We start from the raw sequence: 22,400 nt of genomic DNA, 5'->3' as shown, positions 1-22,400 counted from the left end.
CTGACCGCAGGTATTGTGGTTAATGTAAACATGATTCCATGTTAAAAGGTTTCAGTTTTGTTGGCAGAAAAATGGGGAAAAAACCTATTATTATATTTTGGTACTGGCAAAGTAGGCCTCATGATGTAGTTGTAGAATTGTTTTTTTTATATACAGGCTGTCCTTGACTTACGAGCACCTTACTCATGAATACCCGTACTTACGTACCAGCTTCCATGAAACATATATTATTTTAAACATTGCCTTTAAACGCGAACTCGCACTTGCAAATTGAACCGCGGAACTATTTTGTTCAGCTGAGCCATCTTCCGCGAGTTGTCACGAGTCAGCCTGGCACTGGCAGTGTTTGTGTGCACAATTCAGTACATTTTTTTCTTTACATAGCATCGAAATGCCACTGCATCACAAGATGCTGCGCAGAGAAAGAGGCAGTTAGTCATCGTCAGAATAAAAGTGGAAGCTCTTGAGCCTCGACTTGAGCAAGGGAAAGGACCCAACAGCACGGATGGCTGGGGAGGAGGGGGGGGAGTTCCAGACCACGAGGACAGCAGAAGAGAATTAGCCGCCTTTCACTGAGGGGACTTTGATCGGTGGTATTGATTGCCTTGACTGGGCCCTGCTCAATAGATTCCTAACCGTGCAGCCACGACTGCATGTATGTATGTAGAACTTCTTTCGCACCATACATAGTCAATTGGAGGTACGGGGGAAGGACAACAAACTAAACACAAAAAGCAGTTCTAAAGAAATTAGTTTCCAATCTAGATTTAAAGTGCATATCTCCAGTGACTTCCGAATATCAGAAGGAAGAGCGTTCCAGACGGCCGCAGAAGCAGGTGTGGCTTATGCAGAAACCCAAACTGTGCCTGTGGTGTGAGACAGAGCGAGGCGATTGTTGAAAACTGTATCCGCTAACCATGCTTAGCGACGGTCTGAGGACACCACGTTCCGCAAATGATGAAGATGCTGCTTGGCTCGGGCACAAGCATCACGCTAAATGAATAATTGATTTCTGGAGCAGACGGTGCGTGGATGAGTGGGTAGAGTGAGAAGGGAGGGGAGAGGTAGGCCGGAGCGAGTCCGTGGAGGATCTTGTTACTAAACCAGGCGCAAGTCAAATAGCCTTAGTTGGATTGAGGCAGCTATTATTAATACGTTTTTGGCAATTATTTTTAGTTGGGAAAGACTGCAACAGTAGTAATAACTAGAATTGATGTAGTTTTTAAACGACAAAATATCTCCAGATGCTGTACATAGCAACTCACGTAACATAAGCATAAAAACCCAAAACAGAACAAAACATTGCAGGGAAATGTAACAATATATAAATTAAAAAAGACGAGTTGGGAATATGGAGCAACCGCGCGACGCACCACGCAAAAAGTTGGCCGTCTCGAACACTGCCAACCACCAACCCCGGGCCGCACCGACGGTGAAAATTTTGCAAACGTTCAGATTGAGGTTGTGACATTGGCACGGGATCGTTAACATTCACCCGACACCAAGCGGTGCTGCTGCGGTGATGTTCCAGAACAAACTGCCAGGCGAGCCTTGGAAACTCAGCTGTTGCTGCATGCAAGCTAGTCGAGTTGTGGGGACGAATCCATCACGAGAACCAACCCCGTGGACTAAACGTCTACATAAACTGCCTTTGGATACGTTATAGTAATTTACATCGCTTCTGTCAATCCACTGCTGGATAAATGCCTTCAGACACCATTGCAAGTGATGTCATCACATCTAGCACTCTATTTAAGGAACGAAAGAGGAGGATTTCTCCACAAATATGGCTGTCGCCTGATGAAGCTAGTTGTAATTACTGGCGAAACGTCGTACTCAGATTGTAAATGTTGTGCTTTGGCTCTCCATCACACCGGTGTGCTGTACTAGTGACGAATTGGCACGTTCTGTTTACGCGACATACCTTACTAATTGGCTGTGTCGGGTGGTGGCGGGTTTAACGACACATTTATATATTTACGCGATTTAACCCCAAAAAAGCTGTATTATGGATAAACACCATTAAATGTATGGGATGGTTTCAGCATACTTCACCCCACTGGTGAGCATGGATTGTTGAGGAGGCAGGGCCAGAACGAGTTAAGATATCGCTCAGCATTGATGTTAGTTGTTGTCGGCACTTGAACTTGGGTCCCCAGGTTCATAGCACAGTACAAAGATCCCCCGTATAGCCCTAACAGACTGTAGGGGCAAGTGCTTTTAGCGAGCACCTATAAAGGCCGCAACGGTACACGAGGGGGTTGGGTGGCCAGCACAACGCCCGACCGCCTTTGTCTCCCCAATGGCGATGTTTACACACCGTACAAGGTACTTATTTAAGGCTGAGTCGACCTAGGGGAGGCCCAGAACCGGTTCAGATAATCATCACTGGTATTGGCCGTGAACGGGAATCGAACCCGGGTCGTTGGGTTCATAGCGCAGCACGCTAACCGCTACACTACTGCTGCACTAACACCGCACACACACATACACACATAAAGTGATGTGAATCCCTCAAACATTTGTAAAAAAGAAAAAGATAAAATTAAATTAATGTTGCAATTACCCCTGCAAATCTTTCGTACATGTCAAGTACAAATGCCATTTAATGAATTCGTGGAAAAGAAAAAAACATCACGGAAAGATTAAGATCGCACTTGTAAAAAAGAAAGACTGGTGCGAGATCAGGGCCTGAGATTGTGGAGCCCCTCAGAGGGAGGCTGTATTGCCGAAGACTGCTACTACATGCCGTGTTCAGTATCGCTTCGGGCTATGTGTGGCTGATAAAATGTTGACCGCACCAACATTGCGGGCATTAACACTGGAAAAAAAGACAATATTTGTTCTAAAATAGCAATACAGCTCTTATTTAAAGTTTAACATGCCTTTCGAATAGAGCGTGTCGTCCATCATCCATCCCCGGGAGGCCCGTATTTTTACGGTGTTTAGAACTGACTACTTAACCTGTCTTCATATGCGGCGTGCGGAGACATGGTTGTCAAAAAATCACTGAAAACAACGCAGCAAAAGGGATCATTGAGGGATCATGTAATGATGCGCCCGCCTCAGTGTTTTGACAAATTGTCATGATTGAGGGTCGTGAATCAGTTCAAGAGTTGATTATTTTTGAGTCGGCCTGGTAACTGGGAGGTCAGTGTACTGAGCAGGCACCGCTGGGATTCTTGTTGAGTTTGAATCTCGGTGTCAGTCGCACGTTATGAAATGGGCTCTCAAGTGTAGTCACAGCCTGGTCACCAATGAATAAAAAAAAAAACGCATTTTTAAAAGCTGTTGATTCTCTCTTCAGCACACCGGTGGGCTAAAGAAGTCAATTAATTTGTCCTTTGAAAACGTGACACATTTTTTACTGTTTGGCCGTGTCGGGTGGTGGAGGGTTACGACACATTTATAAATAACGCGATCTGACCCAAAAACCCTATATTATGAATAATATTGGTCGCGAAAGCCAACGTGTTAAAAAAAAACGCATGTTAAATTTGATATTAATTTAATTGACAAAATTTCAGCTCTGAAAATAAACAAATATATATTGGTTTGACTGCTATAAAGCTGAGCAGTCGCCACTCCAGTTGGATGCAGAGCGGGGAAATCTTGTCAAAGACTTTAACTTTGTCATCCTGAGGGAAAACCCAAAGAATCACAATTTAGCATGACATCATGCTTTCAAAATCCTGTTGTATCATGGAACAAATTGATACAAGCCCTCTACAAACACTACATGGATCTGATACGATCTGCTCTTTTTCTCCATCACATATACCTTTCAGATGATTTTACTTTTGTGTCAAAACAGATGGAGTCAAAATAAACCACCGAGCATCCAAATCAAAGGGACATGACTAAAAATTCCGTGCGACAAGAATTGACTCCAGATGGCTGACCAGGGCATGCCGATAACAACACGGGCTGCCTGGTTTTGTTTTAGACGCCACGGTTCCGAGTCCATCTGCTTTAGAAACGACGAAGAATGCCGTTCCCTTTTTTTCTGGTCACCGGTAACGTAACGGATTTCCACCTTATGTGGCCTGCGTGAGTTGTTGGGGTTTTTGCCCCAACAACTCACTCAGACCACATTGGGGTGCGTTCGCCTGTGCACTCTGCCGACGCACATTCTGCAGAGTTTGAAAGAAGCGACACTGCGCTCCAAACTCAGCGATCAAAGTTTGATTCTGGGCCACGGCTAACTCCAGTCGTGAATATCTCAACTAGTTCTGGGCCTCCTCAAGGTCAACCCAGCCTTAATGAGAACTTGATGTGGTGTGCACACATCAACACTGGGGAGGCAAAGGATGCTCTTACCAGCCGCGGAAGCATACTTCGAAATCTTGATTTGAAGCTTTCGTGACTGCAGGAATCCATACTCTTTGGTTCTTTCGGTAAAAGTCACGTAGGTATAAAATACCTACGTGACTTTACCGTGACTTTACCGAAACATACTTCGAAACTAGAATATAATTCATACACACAATCAACAGTAGAGTTATCTCTCATATCAACATTGTTTAGCAGAGGCTTGCTTCGGCAATCATGGAAACTTTAGCCACATTTCATATTACAAAATTACCGTATCTTAAAGTGTAATGAGTAATTAATCATTTCTCTTGTCAATAAAAAATGTGCTTGATTTCAAACCATAGCACTCGTCGATGTTTTCCAATGGACATTGTTGAGTTTGGCAAATTTACCCTGGCCTCATGTTTCTAATGCACATTAGCAGGCCAAGTATGCTGATGGATACTGTTTTTTATTTTCTTTCATAGAGTGAAAATACATTTATAAAAATGTTTTCGTGTTTCTTCCCCCATTTGTGTTACAACTGCGCTATTGGCATTATGACACAAGACAAATCCATCTGGAAATATCGTAGAGCAGTGAGCCCCATGGGGTGTAGCACAGCTGATTAAGATATGTTTGTTTTACTTTACTGAGTGTGGGGGTTGCACCTTACCACACACTCTGCGATGAGATTGTTTGTCGGATGACAGTAGAAAAAAAAGTGTTTTCGCATTCTCAAATCTGGGGATTTAGCCAAATTAAGTGAAAAACAAATGTTACGAATCTGGTCGGCAGGGTGGCACAAGTGGTAACACTTCTGCCTCACAGCAAAACATCTCCTGGGTTCGATTCCTTACTCGGAATGCCTCTCGGTGTCGATTCTGCATTGAGATTCTGCATTGGGATTCTGTGGTCTCCTTTCATAACCAGAAAAACATACAATATAATTAATATTGGAAAAAAACATCCCAATGCTGAAACATTACCTCCAAATTACTTAATCGGGATTACACATGCCAACATCACCCTCTGCTGCGAAAACTTGGCAGGACCGTCCTGAGAAATAGTTGAGATGCAGTGAGGCTTTCGTGGGTAAACAAGCGTAGCGATAATAAGCTACCTAAATTTCGATTTAAAGCTTTCGTGACTGCAGGGATTCATCTTCTTGGTTCTTTCGGTAAAGTCGCGTAGAAAGTGACTTTACCGAAAGAACCAAGAAGAATAAGCTACCTGTTAAACATTATTTTAGTGTTTCACGTAAAAAAAGAAACGCAACCGATGTTCGTATTGACAATACGTTATATATGTGTTTGAATATTGAAAAAAGTTATACAACATTTTTAATTGAAGATATTCTCATCATAAACACATCACAAACATGATCATTGTTTTCAGGAACATTAACGTATATATATTTTTCATGGCAAAATGCTGCGATTTCACATTCCCAGAGAGGCCCTTTCAAAAGGCCTTGTGGGGGTGGGGGGGAGCTGCCCGCGATTTTCCCGTTGCCAAAACAGCCACGAGCGCTCGCGTTTATTACAAACACGTGAAACCCACAGCACAGCGCTGTCTAGAAAGCAAACAGGGGTTTTTAAAAAACATGCCTTCCCTGGTTCCAACCCCTTAAACCATTAATCAAACCTTTCGACGAACTTTGTAAACAGACAAATATTGTTGTTAAAACTTTAGAACTTACGGTAGTAAGCCGCGACTATGATCCCTTTGATGCGTTTTGGAGTTGTACCACATGTTGTCCGGCGGCACGACGTCTGACGTTTCGCTCCACACGCTGGCAGCTTTTGTAGGAACTTGCACAGCTCCCTCGGCACGTGCAGACGTAGAAACCGAACGCGACGCGTGGTATAACACGAAAACACATCATGAACAGCGTGACCGTGAAATATTTCAAGTCGCATCGTTCGCCGTTGCTGTTACTTCACGATGATCAAGGATCTTTGCAGATTCACTTGTCCCATTGGCTGACACCTATCAAGGGCATGCTCGGCCATGATCAATCCACTGCTGGATGAAGGCCTTTCCTTAAGCTGTGTTCCTGTGACGTGACAGTCCCGCGAGTGCCTGCACGCGCGGCGATTTCGTCACTCCATCTCCACGGCGGACGTCCGTCGTGGGTTTGTTGACTGGCACTTTAAGCTGGTGGTCAAATTATAGGGACAAAGTTTACAAATCAGCTAAATACTATTTGAATGTTTTTTTTTATAATGTTTGCATTCCAGACGTTGACTTCCTTCCCATTTTTAATGACTTTCAGCTGTTCACAGCCACAAGCTGCCAACACGGTCTTTTTTGTCTTTTCATTCTACACACACCACACTTCATATACATTGTGTATTATTTATTAAGAGTTCACAATGTGTTTCTTTGTACGTTTAATATTGTTTTACGTCGGTTTGTTTATGTTATCAGTTATGTGGATTTAGTTTTTCCCCCCTCCGCTATTATCCTTACCCCTGCTATGTGGGGAGTGAAACCCATTCTTGTCTCACACATGTCTAAATGCACGAGTGTGTATAAACCTCTGGCATTATATATACACATTTGTTCTTGTGAAATGTATCAGCCAAAGTAAGCAGATGCAATGAAAACTCCCTTTCCAAGGAACTGCCTTCAAGAAATATATATTTTAATGCAGTCGATAAGTTAATCATATTTCTGCTTTAGGCTGTCACAGCTGGACAGATTCATACCCACGGCATATTTGGGTGAGCTGCACGTGGAGATAGAGTGACACAGTTTTGATTCTATCCCCGCACAGCTAACCCGAATGCACTATTGGTATGAATAACAATATGGGCACTTCACACCAAATTCACAATTTCCCCCTTGCATTTATAATATCACGTGTTGAATGAATCCACCCGCAACGTTCACTCGGTAAACCATCATGAAATCGCGAGGCATTTTGTATGTGACAGGAAACCCGATCAGCCGGGAGGACATCTTCTTGGTTCTTTCGGTAAAGTCACGTAGAATACCGAAAGAACCAAGAAGATGAATCCCTGCAGTCACGAAAGCTTTAAATCGAAAGCCGGGAGGACACTTGAACAGTGCTACACAGGCAGCCTGCCAGTAAACATTATCTCTGTACTTTCCAGAAGTGCACAGACAACACCTTAAACAGTACTGACTAATACCAAACCTTGTCTTTTAATGTTGAAATTTTGTTTTAAAAAAACTGTTATTCACTCCAGGACTGTAAATGGTCAATAACAAGTGGAATAACTTGTTAATTGACATGGAATCCAGAGTTTAACACGGAGGCTTTCGCGACCAATATGATCCATAATACAGGTTTATTGGTGTTCTTAGGTTTTTTCGGTAAAGTCACGTAGGTAAAAAATAAAAAAAACATTTCTTGCACAGGTCGACGTTGACCAATTTCTCTTGTTGCTCCGTTTTCTTGCTCAGGTTTTTTGGGTTAGATTGGTTGTAATTACTGGTGAAACGTCATACTCAAGATTGTAAATGTAATGGATTTGCTCTCCAACACACCGGTGTGCTGTACTAGTAACGAATTGGCCACGCTCTGTTTACGTGATAAACCTTACTAATTGGCTGTCGGGTGGTGGCGGGTTTAACGACACATTTATATTTACGCGATGTAACCCAAAAAAAACCTGATTTGAAGCTTTCGTAACTGCAGGAATTACTCTTTGGTTCTTTCGGTAAAGTCACGTAGAAATAAAATAAAATAAATAATAAAATACGACGTTTTGATTGCAACACAAGCAACCGTCATCACGTATGAATGAATGAGAAAACAAAGCTAGTAAACTTTGAATTGTAATGCAAGTCAACACAGAGAGTCGGCTAACACAAGAGTTAACACTTTACCTGGTTGATTACGTTCTTCCAAAGATTGCTAAATTTGAGAGAAAGAAAAAAAAACATAGAGAGACACATGCAGAGAGAGAGACACACACACACACAAACCTGTATTATGGATGGAATCCACAATCCTAAAAACAACAAGTTAATTAAAAAATGGCACTGGTTTTGTTTTACTGTTGCTGAAAGCAAAGAAAGATCTTGACACTTCAGTCAATTGACCCGCTTCAAACAATACTGAGGTCACTATGAGCTCAGGGTCGGATTTAGGTACGTTTACAATGGGACCACCAGACCAAAAGACTCCCCCCTCCCTGCCCCCCTCGTTTTAGTTTATAGTTTTTAATAGTTTTTTTTTGTCTGTGCGTTGTCTGGGCTTCACCAGACACAAATTAACCGCAATACCTTACAGATCTCAAGGAACGTAAACCACCACATGAACTTGGGTCATCCTCGCAGCAGCTTTTAGCTAGCCACAGAACGGGGACGGTATCGCTCACGTTCAGATGCGCTTCCGCGGCCGTCTGGAACGTTCTTTCCTTCCGATATTAGGAATCCACTGGAGCCACGCACCTTTAAATCGAAGACTGAAAACTCATTTCTTTGGAACTGCTTTTTGTGTTTAGTTCGTTGTCCTTTCCCCGCACCTTCGATTATGTACGGTGCGAAGGAAGTACACCATACGTACGACATTCCATGCCGCGTGTCTCCCCGCAGCTTCCCTTCGCCAACGACTGCGGCGACGACGAGGAGTGCGTGTCCGACCTCGTGCTGCACCTGCGCTCCGACGTCCAGGGGTCCAGGTAAGAGGCGCCTGCTCCACATTCCACAGTCGTTGCCCTCAACGGACATGCCAACCTTGCGAGTCTTCCCATTTCTTTTGTGGACATGCTAAGAAAGGCCGTTGTCTACTGATACCACAATGTTTTTTTTTTCTGGATGCCATCAACGTCACTATCACCATGTCATCGATCGTCATTCATCGTCAGCCATGATCAATCCACTGCTCGATAAATGCCTCTTCAAGCTGTCGCCATCGCCCATGGCCAAGCACAGCAACTGTTCATGTTGCTCCTGCACATGAGCTCATCTCATGACTCCATTCCAGAAGCAAGATGCCCTCTCAGGGGTCGTCTGTGCAGGATATCTTTCATTGTAAAAATTTTTCTCATGATGAAATCAAGGATGGCATCATCGAGCGCTCATATTGGGGCGGGCATAGGAGGAAAGGGGGTGAAGCAGTGGAGCGGTGGTGATGTGGTGAGCGCACTGTGCTGTTACTCCCAGATGCCCGAGTTCAATTACCGGCCGTGGCTAACATCGGTAGAAAGTGACATGTGAACCGGTCCTGGGCTTATCCACCTTCACCAACCCACAATGACAATGGTGGAAAAGCATGGTCCAACAACCCTCAACACCGGCACGGCATGGCGATACCTTCATCCAGCAGATGATTGACAATGAAGTGTAAATGATAGGTGTGTTGTGGCTGGGACTGGGCGTATGCATCATACTTCTTCTTTTGTGTGACATGTTGCAGAGATAAGCAACTGATTTTTGGAACACGAATACAATTATATATTATTATTCAATTTGACGTCTAGGCTCTCTGGCCATTCAACTGGTTTCATTGCAGGTTGATGAATCGCTACGGTGCCACGGTTCAGCAGTCTTGATGGGCAGCAGTTCACCGCCTGCTCCGTCGTTTGTTCCGCAGGGCAGTCGCAGGTGGAACTATACGATCAGATTCAGAATATTTATTTAGACTGGAGGTATCCGACGAGCTTTCAAACTCTTTTTCACAGATGCCTAGACGGGGCAGGTCAGAACGTTACAACAACAAACAATACAAAACACTATAGGAGTGCAAAGTATAGGAAAGGTAAACAAATCATGATAAAATCCAAATAACACTAAACTTTTTTTTACTTTACTCGGTAAACCCCAATGAGCTATCAGTTTATTTTTCAGAAGCGACCTGATCGCTGATAGCTTAACGAAGCAGCTTATCATGCAGAAATGTATAGCAGCCAAATCGAAACTACAGAAATAGACAATCCTCGACTTACGGTCACCCGATGTACGAACACCCGCACTTACGAAGCTGAGCGATCCCCCGCGAGATGTGAATGAGTCAGCCTTGCGCTGGGAGCGAGTGTTCGTCTTTAAATCTAGATTTGAAGCTTTCGTGACTGCAAGGATTCATACTCTTAGGTTTTTTCGGTAAAGTCACGTAGGTAAAAAATTAAATTAAAATTAATAAAAATCACGACGTTTCGGAGGCAACACAAGCTTCCACCTGAAGACGGAAGCTTGTGTTGCCTCCGAAACGTCGTGATTTTTATTTTACTTTTATTAATTTTTATTTTATTTTTTACCTACGTGACTTTACCGAAAAAACCTAAGAGTATGTTTGTCTTTAGTACATTACTGCGTTATGACTTACAAATCGTTCGACTTACGAACGGATCTCAGGAACGAATTGTGTTCGTAAGTCGATGGCTGCCCGTACAAGAGAGCAGACACTTATTGGTATGGCGGTGTGTGTGTACGCACGTGTTGCGTTGCATGCGTTTTGTGTGCGCAGCATGGCTCCGTACGTCATCCGCAGTGGGAGGAGGCGCACGTCCGTGTGGGCGACGCTGGAAAACCGTGGCGAGAATGCCTACAACGCGCGGGTCAACGTCTCCTTCTCGCGGAACCTGCGTCTCGCCAGCATCACACCCACCGTGAGGGCGACACAAGCACGCACTCTTGAACCGAGACGAGGATACAATGCAATCTGGATTCATGTAGAATAAAAAAAATTTAACCGCACCCAAAGTCGCTGCGCAGTAAATATGCGACATACGCATGTTTTTTTTTTGGTAAAGTCACGTAGGTAAAAAATAAAATAAATGAAAACTAGATTAAATCACGACGTTTCGGACGCAACACAAGCGTCCTTCTTTAGGTGGGGACAACGTAGCGAAATATTCTTAGGTTTTTTTTCGGTAAAGTCACGTAGGTAAAAAAAATGAAATTAATAAAAGTTAAATAAAAATAAAATAAAATACGTAGCGAAAGCTTAAGTGTGTCTAAGAAAAATAAAACAAAGAGTATGAATCCTTGCAGTCACGAAAGCTTCAAATCTAGAATTCGCATCTATGTCAACTTAAATATATATCAATATACATAGAGAGGTCTTTGAACCTAAATTTGAACATTGGAAGGAGCCGACAGCTTGGATGGCTAGCCAGAGGGAGATCCTAGAGTCTTAGATTGTTGGGGCAAGTTGTGTTCATAAGCACCTCTTCATGCCAACGTGGCACACAAAGCGAGTGTGGATTACAATGTCTCGCCTGAACATTTTCCCAGCAATGGTGTTTCAACCTTGAGGCCGAGTTGACCTCGAGGTATGAGAGGTATGTGGTGTGTGACATCGGTCTGTACTATGCCCCACGTACTCCGTCTCATGATGGGGTACGGACAGGTGGACCAAGGTCTGAAGATGGAGTGCCAATTCTCGCACGAGGAGGCCGATGGAGGCACCACGTGCTCCCTGAGCCCGGCCGTATTCCGCCCAGGAGCAAAGGTCAGGACTGGGGTCAGACGGCAGTTGGGAGGGGTCATAAAGAGTTTGTGGCATTTAAGGGGGTTTTCGATGCCCTACAGGAGGGGGTTAGGCTAACAGACATATACACATGGCCATTATAGGAAACATCATTTGTCCATCTGCGAGTCAGTTAGTCACAGCACACACTCAAGTAATTGCAAGTATACACAGTCAAGTCTGAGCGGAGGGAATCAGCAGTCTATTGGATTGAATACGGCCTATGTGAGAATTGTGATCTTTAACCTACATCAAAAAAATTGCATGCCGAAAATAAAATAACAATGTTCACCATGCTAATCCTATTAGGTTTTTTTAAATGTGTAAACTTTTTTTTCATTTCTACAAGGAGATAAGTTTCTGAAATGTCGATCATAAAAGGATTCATCCTGTGATTGGCTCGTACCTGGTTATACTGACTGTATATATACACGCAAGGAAATACGTATTTAGAATTTACAGCCTTTTTCTACCCACTGCTGGATTAAGGCCATGGCGTATCAGTCATACTTCACCACGCTGGTCAGTGTTGTTTGGTGCAAGGAGAGCCCAGGATTGAATGAGATATCACCCACAACCAATGTTAAGCATGGCCGGGAATCGAACTCAGGTTGCCGAGTTCACAGCGCAGTGCACAAACCACTATGCCACCACTCTCCCCCTGTTATCCAAAACACACATACAATACACATCTCAACACTTCCACTGTATGTGTGCATTCCGCTGAAGAAACCCATAGCTAAAGCCAAGATATCTGGTTCTAATATTCGGAATTATACATATTCTGGTTTTGCTCACTTTGCTGTTAGCATTGCTGGTACTTTAACAAATACGCAGTTTTCCCCACGCTGTAATAATCCCGAACGCTGTTTTACTTGGTATGCTCTTGCCCTCCCCGCTCGCTGCTCGCCTCGCTGGCCGGCACCCAGCTGGTCACGCTTCTGGAGTTCGAGTTCAGTCGCTCCGTCTTCTTGCCGAGCCTGGACATCGGCCTGCGAGCCGAGAGGTGAGACTGTGGGGCACCAGTGGTAACAACAATTGCGATTTAAAAACAAATATAATCGAGACGGCACTCCAGTGGCGGAGTGTCGTTGCCATTTGTCCCAGTGCAAGGAATGATATGGCGGCCCTGTCCAATTAACTTTCACTTGATAGTCTGGAGTCTGGACGCACCCCCCCCCCCAGCTCCTGTCCGCGGAGCCCGGAGGAGTTGCACCGCTTGAACATTCGATAGTTAACGCCGCTGTGACCCTCAAGCATTGGCGCAACAGCCGAGACTCAGAGCCCTCTTCGTGGTGTGCGTGTGCGTGTCAGCCCCACCCCATTCGATTTGCAACTCCCGGTGATAATTTTAAAGATAAATCGATCGGAGCTGCGATTGGGGAAATGCCCCTTTTCTCTGTTGCTGCCCCCTTGTCTGGAATTCTCTTCCCCTGGCCGAACTGCTGAGACCCTGCCCCTGTTCAAGTCCAGACTTAAAACTTTCCCTCTCTCTCTCCAAAATGTCTCCATTCGCACTTCTACCATCACGACATCTCAACTCTATCCCAGGCTCTCTAAATGCCAATATCTTGCCCATCTGTGCAGCCGTTATGAGATGTGATCACATTTGGAGACTTTGTGAATACGAATAGTATTTGTTATCAGGGTAGGGCGCGCAGGGCTGGCGGAAGAATGCGAGCAGGAAGCAGAGTAGAAGTCATCGTTCTGGAGCCGTGCTGCCTTGGCTAGGAGCCCAAAACATTACCACTAATTGCATAGGCCCTACATCGTGATGCTGCAAGTGTTTAATGTGTGCCAGATGCGTGCATGGCTGCACCTTTCCATTTTGGCCACGCTACGGGCCGTCCTTGACTGCAGTAAAACACAAACAAAAACTCTTAATTTTAGATTTGAAGTTTTCGTCACTTATCACTTATTACAGTGAATTTGGCTGTAACGGTTCCACCTGAAGAAGGAAGCTTGTGTTGCCTCCGAAACGTCGTGATTTAATTGTTGTTTTTTTATTTTTTTTATTTTTACCTACGTGACTTTACCGAAAAAACCAGAGTATGAAACAAAAGCTCGTTTCTTTACAACTGCTTTGTGTGTTCAGTTCGTTGTCCTTGCACCGCCGATTAGCACGGTTTGCTCCGTACGGCGCGAAAGAAGTTTAACATGCATACAACCCTGCGGAACAATGCTCAACATGAAATTGCTCCTAAATGGCTGGGTGGCTCAGGTGGCCACAATGCCTGAGCTAGCAACCTGTGAGATGCTGGGTTTGAGTCCCAGTCAGCTTTTTTAATTACAGTACAGTATACAATTTGTATTTATGAAGCATATTAATAAACCGAACCTCATTCCACCAGCACAAGAGGATACGTGTATATGCGAGTAGAAATCACCTTTCAGTTTAATACTTTTGAATGAACCGTTGCGCGCCTACTTGGTTTCAAAGAAAGCCGATGTTCGCTCGTGGGATAGCTTATTTATTGACGGCACACAGCCAATGAATGTATATACATATAGACATCATTGTTTGATTGTTATTTTTTAAGGGGTATCATTAATGTACCCCGGCGAATCGATTAATTGTCACCATTCAGGGTTACGATTCCTTTGAGGAACCAATTATTAGAAATATTGTGCAGGGGTCACGTCGCTCGTGCACGGATCACGAGTTTAGAGAATCAGGGTTAATGGATGACACCGGTGCATCGTTGCACCGCTAATCTAATTTTCTCTGTCGTGCTCACGGGGCCCGGCATTCATGTTTTGTCTTCGCTTCACACAGTGACAGCAAGGAGATGCTGGAGACGCTGCATGACAACGCCGCCTCGTTGTCCATCCCCGTGAGATACGAGGCCGAGATCCTCTTCACCAGGTCAGGCAAACTGTAGCATAAAACGAATACACAAATAACGCTCGTCAATAAAATATTGTCGGCAACGTTCCGGGTGATGTCCCTTGTTCATGACGAATGTTGTGTCTCCGTGACAGGGACTCGAACCTTCACCAGTTTGAGGTGAGCCGAGAGGCAGTGGTGCCGGACGTTATCGAGAGACCAGAGGACATTGGGCCACAGTTCAACTACACGCTGACGGTCAGGAGTCTTCCAGCACACACACAACAAAGATCCCCCATTTAGCTTTAACAGACTATAGGGGCAAGTGCTGTTAGCGAGAAACTATGAAGGCCTGCACGGCACACGAGGTGTCGATGTTTGCACACTGCCCCAGGTACTCAGTTGAGGGGAGTCACCCTAGAGGAGGCCCAGGACCGGTTCGGATAATCGTCACTGGTGTTGGCCATGAGCGGGAATCGATCTCGGGTTTCCCGGTTCGTAGTGCGGCGCGCTAACCACTACACGACCGCTCCCCACCTAATACACCACAGACCCCCACACATGCACTCCTGCGGTACAGAGTCTGGATGGCAGGGCTGCAAGTGTTCACTTTGCAATTACAATAGCGGTTGCGATTTCTCCAGGCAAGTGGGAACAAACGCAACAGGATTCTAATTGCAGGGGTATTCGGTTACTCTACGAGGTAAAGCACTCACCTAGGGTCGTGATTTATTTACCAAAACACCGAAAGCGACAGGAGTCAGAGGCGGCGTTCAAGTAACTTCAATGCGACGGGCTTCAAAAGTTCTTCATTTGTCGTAATAAGTAACTTGCAATCCTTGGCCATCGATTTATCATCTTCAAAATACAAAACCAGATTTTCCGTGCCAGGGCACAAATTCAGATTGAAAACGGGTAAATGGTGAGAAGTAAATGAGATAACATGTTCTCGCAGTAATCAATAATTACAGACTGACAGGCAAATTGCCCTTTTTGCCCAAACCTCCCTACACCCCCCACCCCACCACTACCTTTGGCCAGGCCTGATGACAGCCCAATAGAATAAATCACACAAACCCCCATTCACATTTTTGCTAGAGATGAAGATGTTTTAAATGTGATTTACACGTGGTCAAAGCGCATAATCTGCACCAGATATGGGGTTGCACAGCAGGAAGCTTGTTCTATTTAATCCTGCACGCAAAGTGAACCACCCTGAGGCACCTTTGGAAGACGGGACGCACAGATGTGCGGCTAGGTAGCTCCTGAGAACCTCGCGGAGAAAAATACTCCCCACAGCATCCGTGAGTCCGCGTGGCCAGCCAGCCGCGTCACTGCCTGCTGAGCTCGTTTAGGGGAGTCGCGTTTCAAGGAGCGGCTGCACACACACACACGTGCGTCTTCCTGTTCTCTCCCTTACGTTGCTTCTCCAAGCGCTTGCTTCCCTCCCTCCCTGCCGCTTCAAAATCGCAGAGTTTATTTTTACACCGGCGTTTTCTCACTCCCGACTGCGGTCCACCCAACCGTAGAGTCCGCGACCCAAGCGCCATCGCTCCCCTCCCTTCGCTCGCAGTGCCTCGATCGTGACCTCCTCAAGTTCTCAGAACGCTTGAGCTGGAAGTCACCTGAATCTTCAGTGGTCCCACCGCGCAGCGGTTTTAATCATGAACGCCTGAGGGTCGGCCAACCTTAATCCCTTCACCCCAAACGGTTCTGAGTTTGATGAGATATTGAAATTTATTTTGTGATATGGTGAAAGCGCGTGAGATAAATAACGACCGTTTCATTGTTTTTTTTGCATTGAACACACCGGACTTCCCTGCTGACCTGTGGCAATGTGACAGAGGCAGGCTGCTCTCACTAAACATTGTGCAGTCATTGAGAAAATGTGGTTATAAAATGATACATCCATAGACAAGACTCCGTTTTATCACTGATATTTCCCCCCGGCTTGCGGTGATTCTGGACCGATGTTTTAACGTTTCCAAATTGTTTTCCAGCACAATGGGCCAGATAGTTCATAGGCGAATGAACGAATCTTTTATTTAATATTAATGTAGTAAAACCGACCCTTGTCTCATATTGTATTCTTGATGTTCGGTTGCCCTCAATTTTCGGGGTCCCACAAAATGTGTGGCCGTTTTGTGCCCATTGCAGTAGGACACCTATTGGCTTACAAGGCGATGGCACAGAGTAAATGAATTTCTGTAGAATAAATGACAACAGAGTCTGTTGAAAAGTATGATTCATGAACTATGATTGGTCTGCAGAGCACACAACCTCGGGTCGTCATGGGACCTGTGTCTGTGATTTAATTAGAAATTGCCATCCCAGTTGCCCACTCGGAGGAACAGAAATCTGATTTCTCCAACTTTTACAATGGACAAAAATCTTGACTTAAAGCTTTCGTGACTGCAGGAATTCATATTCTTTGGGTCTTTCGTTAAAGTCACGTAGATAGGTTCTTTGAATATGAATTTTACAATGGAAATCGATGCAGCAAGAATTGCCAGTGAACCCACTGCTTTATTGTGACCTTGCGCATGCCGTGCGGGTGGTGGGTATTTAACCATACTTCACCACGCCGGTGAGTGTCCGCTGGCGAAGGCAGGGGGAGCATGCATGTGCGAGCACTGAAGTACACCAATGATGTTGTCCCCGTGCGTGTGCCATCCCTTGCAATATATTCCGACAATTCCGAAAAACGATTGCCGTCGACGCTAAATATGGCGGCTTGTGCCGGGGTATTCGTACAGGTGCAAAACCTCGGGTTGTTCCCGCTCGCTCGGCTGGAGGTGCTCATCTCCGTGCCGGCAATCACGCCGGGTGGAAACCCCCTGCTCACGCTGTCTCACGTCGAGACGGTGAGCGAGCGCCACGAGGAGCACGACGCACACAGGTTCCTGCACACACGCGGACGTGCGGAGAAATGCAGATGTCTTCTGGCCGAAAAATTAAGTTACGTTTCAGACGTTTGGTGAAAAAGGCAAGATGCTACGATGCTTCAACAATGTGGCCCTTCCTCTGTCGTAGACAAAAATGTTCATCAACAAGTGAATTATATGTTTAGTTATATTATATATTTCTAGACGTTATTTCTTCAACCAACTGTCTCCGCAGTTGTCCCTTTGGTGCCAATCTAAAAACATACGTGACAATGCTTTTAAATTGCTCATAATTATAATGCACAGCAACTGCGATAAAAAAGAACAAGACCATGCATACGCATGGAACACTTTCCAACCCTCATCTCCACAAGTACTTCAATAGGTTAAGTTCCAATAGTAACGAATTTATACTACAGGCTCGTTCATATCACATCGTCTTAATTTGTTTATTAATGTCTTATTTTGCTGGTAGTAGTAGGGTTTTCATTTTATTAGTAGTGGCTGTATATGGGATTTGGCCCTTATATATAAGAACAGCGATAGGGCATGCTGTCAGCATTAACGACGCGATATAAAATTAAAGTATTACTACAAACGCTTTCAATCCGAGTTGAGAGAGATGACTGCTGATTGATTGGGAACATCGGCCGGAATAATGCAGGCCACCGCACGACATTCACCGGCTGCACGTGCGCTGCGTGTGTGGGGTGCCAGGATGTCGGCGTGACGTGCCGCACGAGTCCGGAGACCGACTGGCAGCAGCTGATCAAGAGGGAGGCGACACTGCCAGTCTACGAGGAGGACCTCAGGGCGATGGACGAGCTGGTACGTGGGCACGCGGCACGGGCGAGGCACCTGCAAGGCTGCGGTGTGAAGAGAGGGGCTTTGCTGAGCCATGTGCACGGAACTCACAGCTGTCGGGGGCAATAATGAGCCGACATGTATTACGCAGTGCTTTATGTGTGGGTTTACCACCAAACACTCCGGTTTCTTTCCTCCAAGATGCAAAAACATTTTTGCTCAAAACTGGCCAAGCATCCAAACCAGGATGCTCTTGAAAGAAATTACCCTCGAGGCTCAGTGAGATTGCTCTGGTTAAACAAAGAAGTAATTTTACACATCCAGTAACAAAACATGACTAACAGAGGAGGCGGCAGCAGATGGATACAAGCGGGGCTCGTCAGCCACTCGTGACTTCCTAAGCCTGCTCGGTGAAGCATCCAGGTGAAGTTTCAAAGCGAGTCGCATGTCTTCTCGGCCGACAGAACTGCGCGACGGGTCGCTGCCACAGAGTGGCGTGCGTGGTCGAGACGCTGGAGGTCGGCCAGGAGGAGCTGATCCACATCAAGGGTTGGCTGTGGACTCCGTCACTCACCGTGGTGAGAACACGGTCTACAGATGCACTCGCCAAGTCACTCAATCGATACCTTTGTTCAACACTGTGGTTGCCAGATCGCTCATCCGTACACGAAAGTGAGACCACATCGCCCCAATGCTCGGTCCGTGCCACTGGCCAAACCAAATCCCGAAGGAGTTTTAGGATTTCATTCTCCGTCTTCAAGATCCTCATTGGGCTCGCACCTATCCACCTCTTACACTCTTATCTCTCTAATCTCCTCTCCACAGACTCCTTGCTCCAGCAACCAATGCCCTCCAATGGCAGACTCGTGCCCGATTTCAGGCCAGGTGCCGAGTTACTGTTTTTACTAAAAGGACAGCTGCCACTGGTGGTGCACTTTTACAATTTTAAAGGCGTTTATTGCATGTAAAGCGCTCTGTGATGCCCCAGCATAAAGGGTGTCCTTCTCAAAAACCCATTATCATGAAAGTCCCCCAGTCAACCTTCGCTCAGTGGTAGGTTGCTATTTTTTCTCTGCTACCCACACATTTTGGAACTCCTTTCCCCAAGCCCTCCGTGCCATCAGCCGCCTGTACCAGTTCAAAGTTCAGACCTTTGTTTACTATTCTGCCTACGATAAATATTCCCACTGTTTCTGCATCGTTTTTGGAGTTACAGTCGCATTTAGACGCAACAGAAATCGTACATAAAGTTGCATTGCCTTGTCAAATTAGGAGAGCCCTGGGTCATGAAAGCAATGCAGTATAGGCAACAAACGGTGAAAAACAACCGTACGAATATGCAAATGTAGACAAAAAGACTTAAATTTACACGTAACATTACAAAAAAAAAATGAACAATTATTTTTAGTAAGATATAAAACAGTGCAGTGGTTAGCTCACTGCGCTCTGATCCCGGTGACCTCATTTGAATTCCTGGCCACGGCCAACATCAGTGGCGAGCGATATCTGGACCTTTCCTGGCCCCTCCTTCACGAACCCACTGACCAGCATGGTGAAGTATGGTCAAAGAACGCACACAATTGACACGGCATGCGAAGGCCTTCATCTGGCAGTAGATTAACAAACGACAGGAACCTATTTTTATACAATTTAAATGAGGTACGAGACCCCGCTCATAAGCACTTATCGTCGATATTATCCAAGCAAGGAATTGTTACCCACCGCCTTGCAAGGTAATGGTTTTTACACATATAAGAGATGCAAGATGACTTTCTCAAGAGTAGTAAATTCCAATTTTTACTGTAATTTTTATTGCTAATTTCCGCAGATGAAATTCAAGAGCTTGAAACTCAACACAACTGCGGAGCTGCAATTAAACCGGTCTCAGCTCATCCTCATGAAGGAGGACAGCCGGTGGAGATACGTAAGTCACAGATGCAGACCCTGGAAGAGGGAAAATGCACTAACTGCCGACATCCTCTCATCCTGACGAGGCCATCACCAATACCGCCAATAACGCAAGCACATACATCACGTGTTTGAGTCTGTGTAACCTCTGAAGGGCAAAGTGGTGATGGAGTGTTTAGCGAACTTTACTACGGATCAGGTTCTATTCTTTCTTTGGCGTGGACCAATCAGTTTCAGAAGGGCCGTCCATAAATGACGTCACGCACCTGGGGGGGGGGTCAGACATTTGTGACGAGGGGGGGTGGTTTGAGAAATATGACGTCACATCAAAATGCACAACTTTAAATAAATATACATTTGTTATAACACTAATTGTTAGAACACTCCTACAACATCAGAGTGCAGCTCCACATTAAATACGCATTACAATGACAATAGTTTAAAGCGATTTGAAGCATGTTTATTTTCAAAATGGAAATATGGTTTTGGAGGGGGGGGGGGGACAGAGCTTTGTGACGTCATATTTGAGGGGGGGGGGTCTGACTTTTTGCGACGCCGTGTCACATATTTGAGGGTGGGGTCAAAAATCGTCCAAAATCGCGTGACGTCATTTATGGACGGCCCCAAAGACAATGCATATATTATCATTTGTTTGCACGTTCACCACAAGTACGTGTTTAATGCAGACAGGATTCCTTGAATAAGGATTCTGTTTGGTGTTTTAGCCTCTTGACAACACCTGTTTTATTGCCAGAAAGGGTCAAACCTATTGTTATAAACCTTCGTGTCTGAACTCTGAACCCCACCCCAGATCGTGATGGAGATCACCAAGGAGCGTGGCTCCTCCGTGCCGCTGTGGATCATCATCGGCAGCGTCCTGGGTGGCCTGCTGCTCCTCGCGCTGCTCATATACATGCTGTGGAAGGTGAGGCGATAACTCACAACTTCAAGACCAGAACCACGTCCATGCTGACCTGGGGACAGTCATCACGGACAAAACCCTGGGGTGCAAGAATGGACGGAAAGCATTTTTACAAGAGTCGAGCGCGATAACGTTGGTCCGTCCATACGCCGTTAGCCCAACGTTGTGTTTACTGGGAAGCAGCAATTGCCCCTCAGGGTTAACCAATGGGAAGTGAGCCACGTGCCAGAGTTACATGCAAGTAGCAAGCCTCGTTTTAGTTTCCTGCAGCAGACCGTCATCATAGCAGATTCCGTAAAGAGATCTTGTAACAAAGTCCAGTATATTCACATGACCCCGATTTTCCCCTCCAAAAAAACATTGCAATGTAAAAGCTCCGTTCCCCCCCCCCGCCCACCCCCTACAGATGGGCTTCTTCCGCCGTCACTACCTGCAGCTCATACGCGACAATGACAAGGATGGCCGCGAGAACCTCGTGCAGGGTTGATTGATGACCCCAGCCGAACAGTCCGCTCGTCGCTTCATTTTCTTCGTCCTCTTCCGAATCACCTTGGGGTGGGGGGCCACGGGTGGAGAAAATGTGGTTGGGGAAATGAGGGCGACGAGAGGTGGGTGGGGGAGGGGTGTGTAGTCGAGGATGGCGTCAATTCATCAGGGCAGGCGGCGCAGGACGCCGTTGCACGACACACGCTTGTGTGGCTCCGCAGTAAAAACCGAGCGCTTTGATTGGTCAATTATAACCAGTGGCACGCCAGCTAGCACAAGACAAAAAGGGGCCACTTTTAAAGTTTGGCATACCCCCCCCCCCCTGCTATTGCACACATCCAAGTGAAGTAAAATCCCACTGCTAAAAACCACGCATGCATAACTTAAATCGCCGACTGCATGCTACGAGTTGTCTGCTTGGGAATACTAAAGCACAAACCAGCTTGGACCCATGCCTGATTGACAGAACGACCAAAGATAATCACCTGGTTACAGTGGTTAAATTGTATATGCCGCACAAACACACAACAGCATAGGGGTGGGAGAGAAAAGATTATAGCAGCTGGGCTGCCTGACTTTCACCTTAAGCTATACCACCACGGCAAAGGGTCCATCTCTGTATAGTGTTGTATATTAAAAAGAGAGAAGTGAGCTTTTCTAAGACTAGATGATTTTAAAATATAGACTATATAAATTTTTGTTTCCTCTACTTTCACATATTTTTTTCCAAAGCGCATGCCAGCTCTGAGCAGCAGGATGAAGGCATTCAGTTTACGAGACTCCAGAAATGGGATCCAAGGTGCTGTGCGGTCACGAAACTTTCCTGGT

The 22,400-nt window shown here is 45.6% G+C and overlaps 1 protein-coding gene across 1 annotated transcript in view; it reads left to right on the top strand.

Annotated features, from left to right (window-relative positions):
• The window catches only part of LOC144741941 (integrin alpha-11-like), a 103,636-nt gene extending 81,962 nt beyond the window's left edge, over positions 1-21,674 (top strand). The window contains 12 exon segments of the mRNA XM_078624437.1: positions 8,866-8,951; positions 10,736-10,877; positions 11,621-11,722; positions 12,670-12,746; positions 14,517-14,606; positions 14,723-14,825; positions 17,324-17,431; positions 18,170-18,280; positions 18,721-18,834; positions 20,085-20,180; positions 20,976-21,089; positions 21,493-21,674. Coding sequence (XP_078480563.1) covers positions 8,866-8,951; positions 10,736-10,877; positions 11,621-11,722; positions 12,670-12,746; positions 14,517-14,606; positions 14,723-14,825; positions 17,324-17,431; positions 18,170-18,280; positions 18,721-18,834; positions 20,085-20,180; positions 20,976-21,089; positions 21,493-21,573 — 1,224 coding nt within the window. The 3' untranslated portion in view covers positions 21,574-21,674.
• The last annotated feature ends 726 nt before the right edge of the window (positions 21,675-22,400 follow it).

This window comes from Lampetra planeri, chromosome 3 (genome assembly GCF_965212315.1).
Source record: "Lampetra planeri chromosome 3, kcLamPlan1.2.h2, whole genome shotgun sequence".
In the NCBI taxonomy this organism is placed as follows: Eukaryota; Metazoa; Chordata; class Hyperoartia; order Petromyzontiformes; family Petromyzontidae; genus Lampetra; species Lampetra planeri.
The sequence above is the reverse complement of the archived record's forward strand: the minus strand, read 5'-3'. Positions and strand labels throughout refer to the sequence as shown.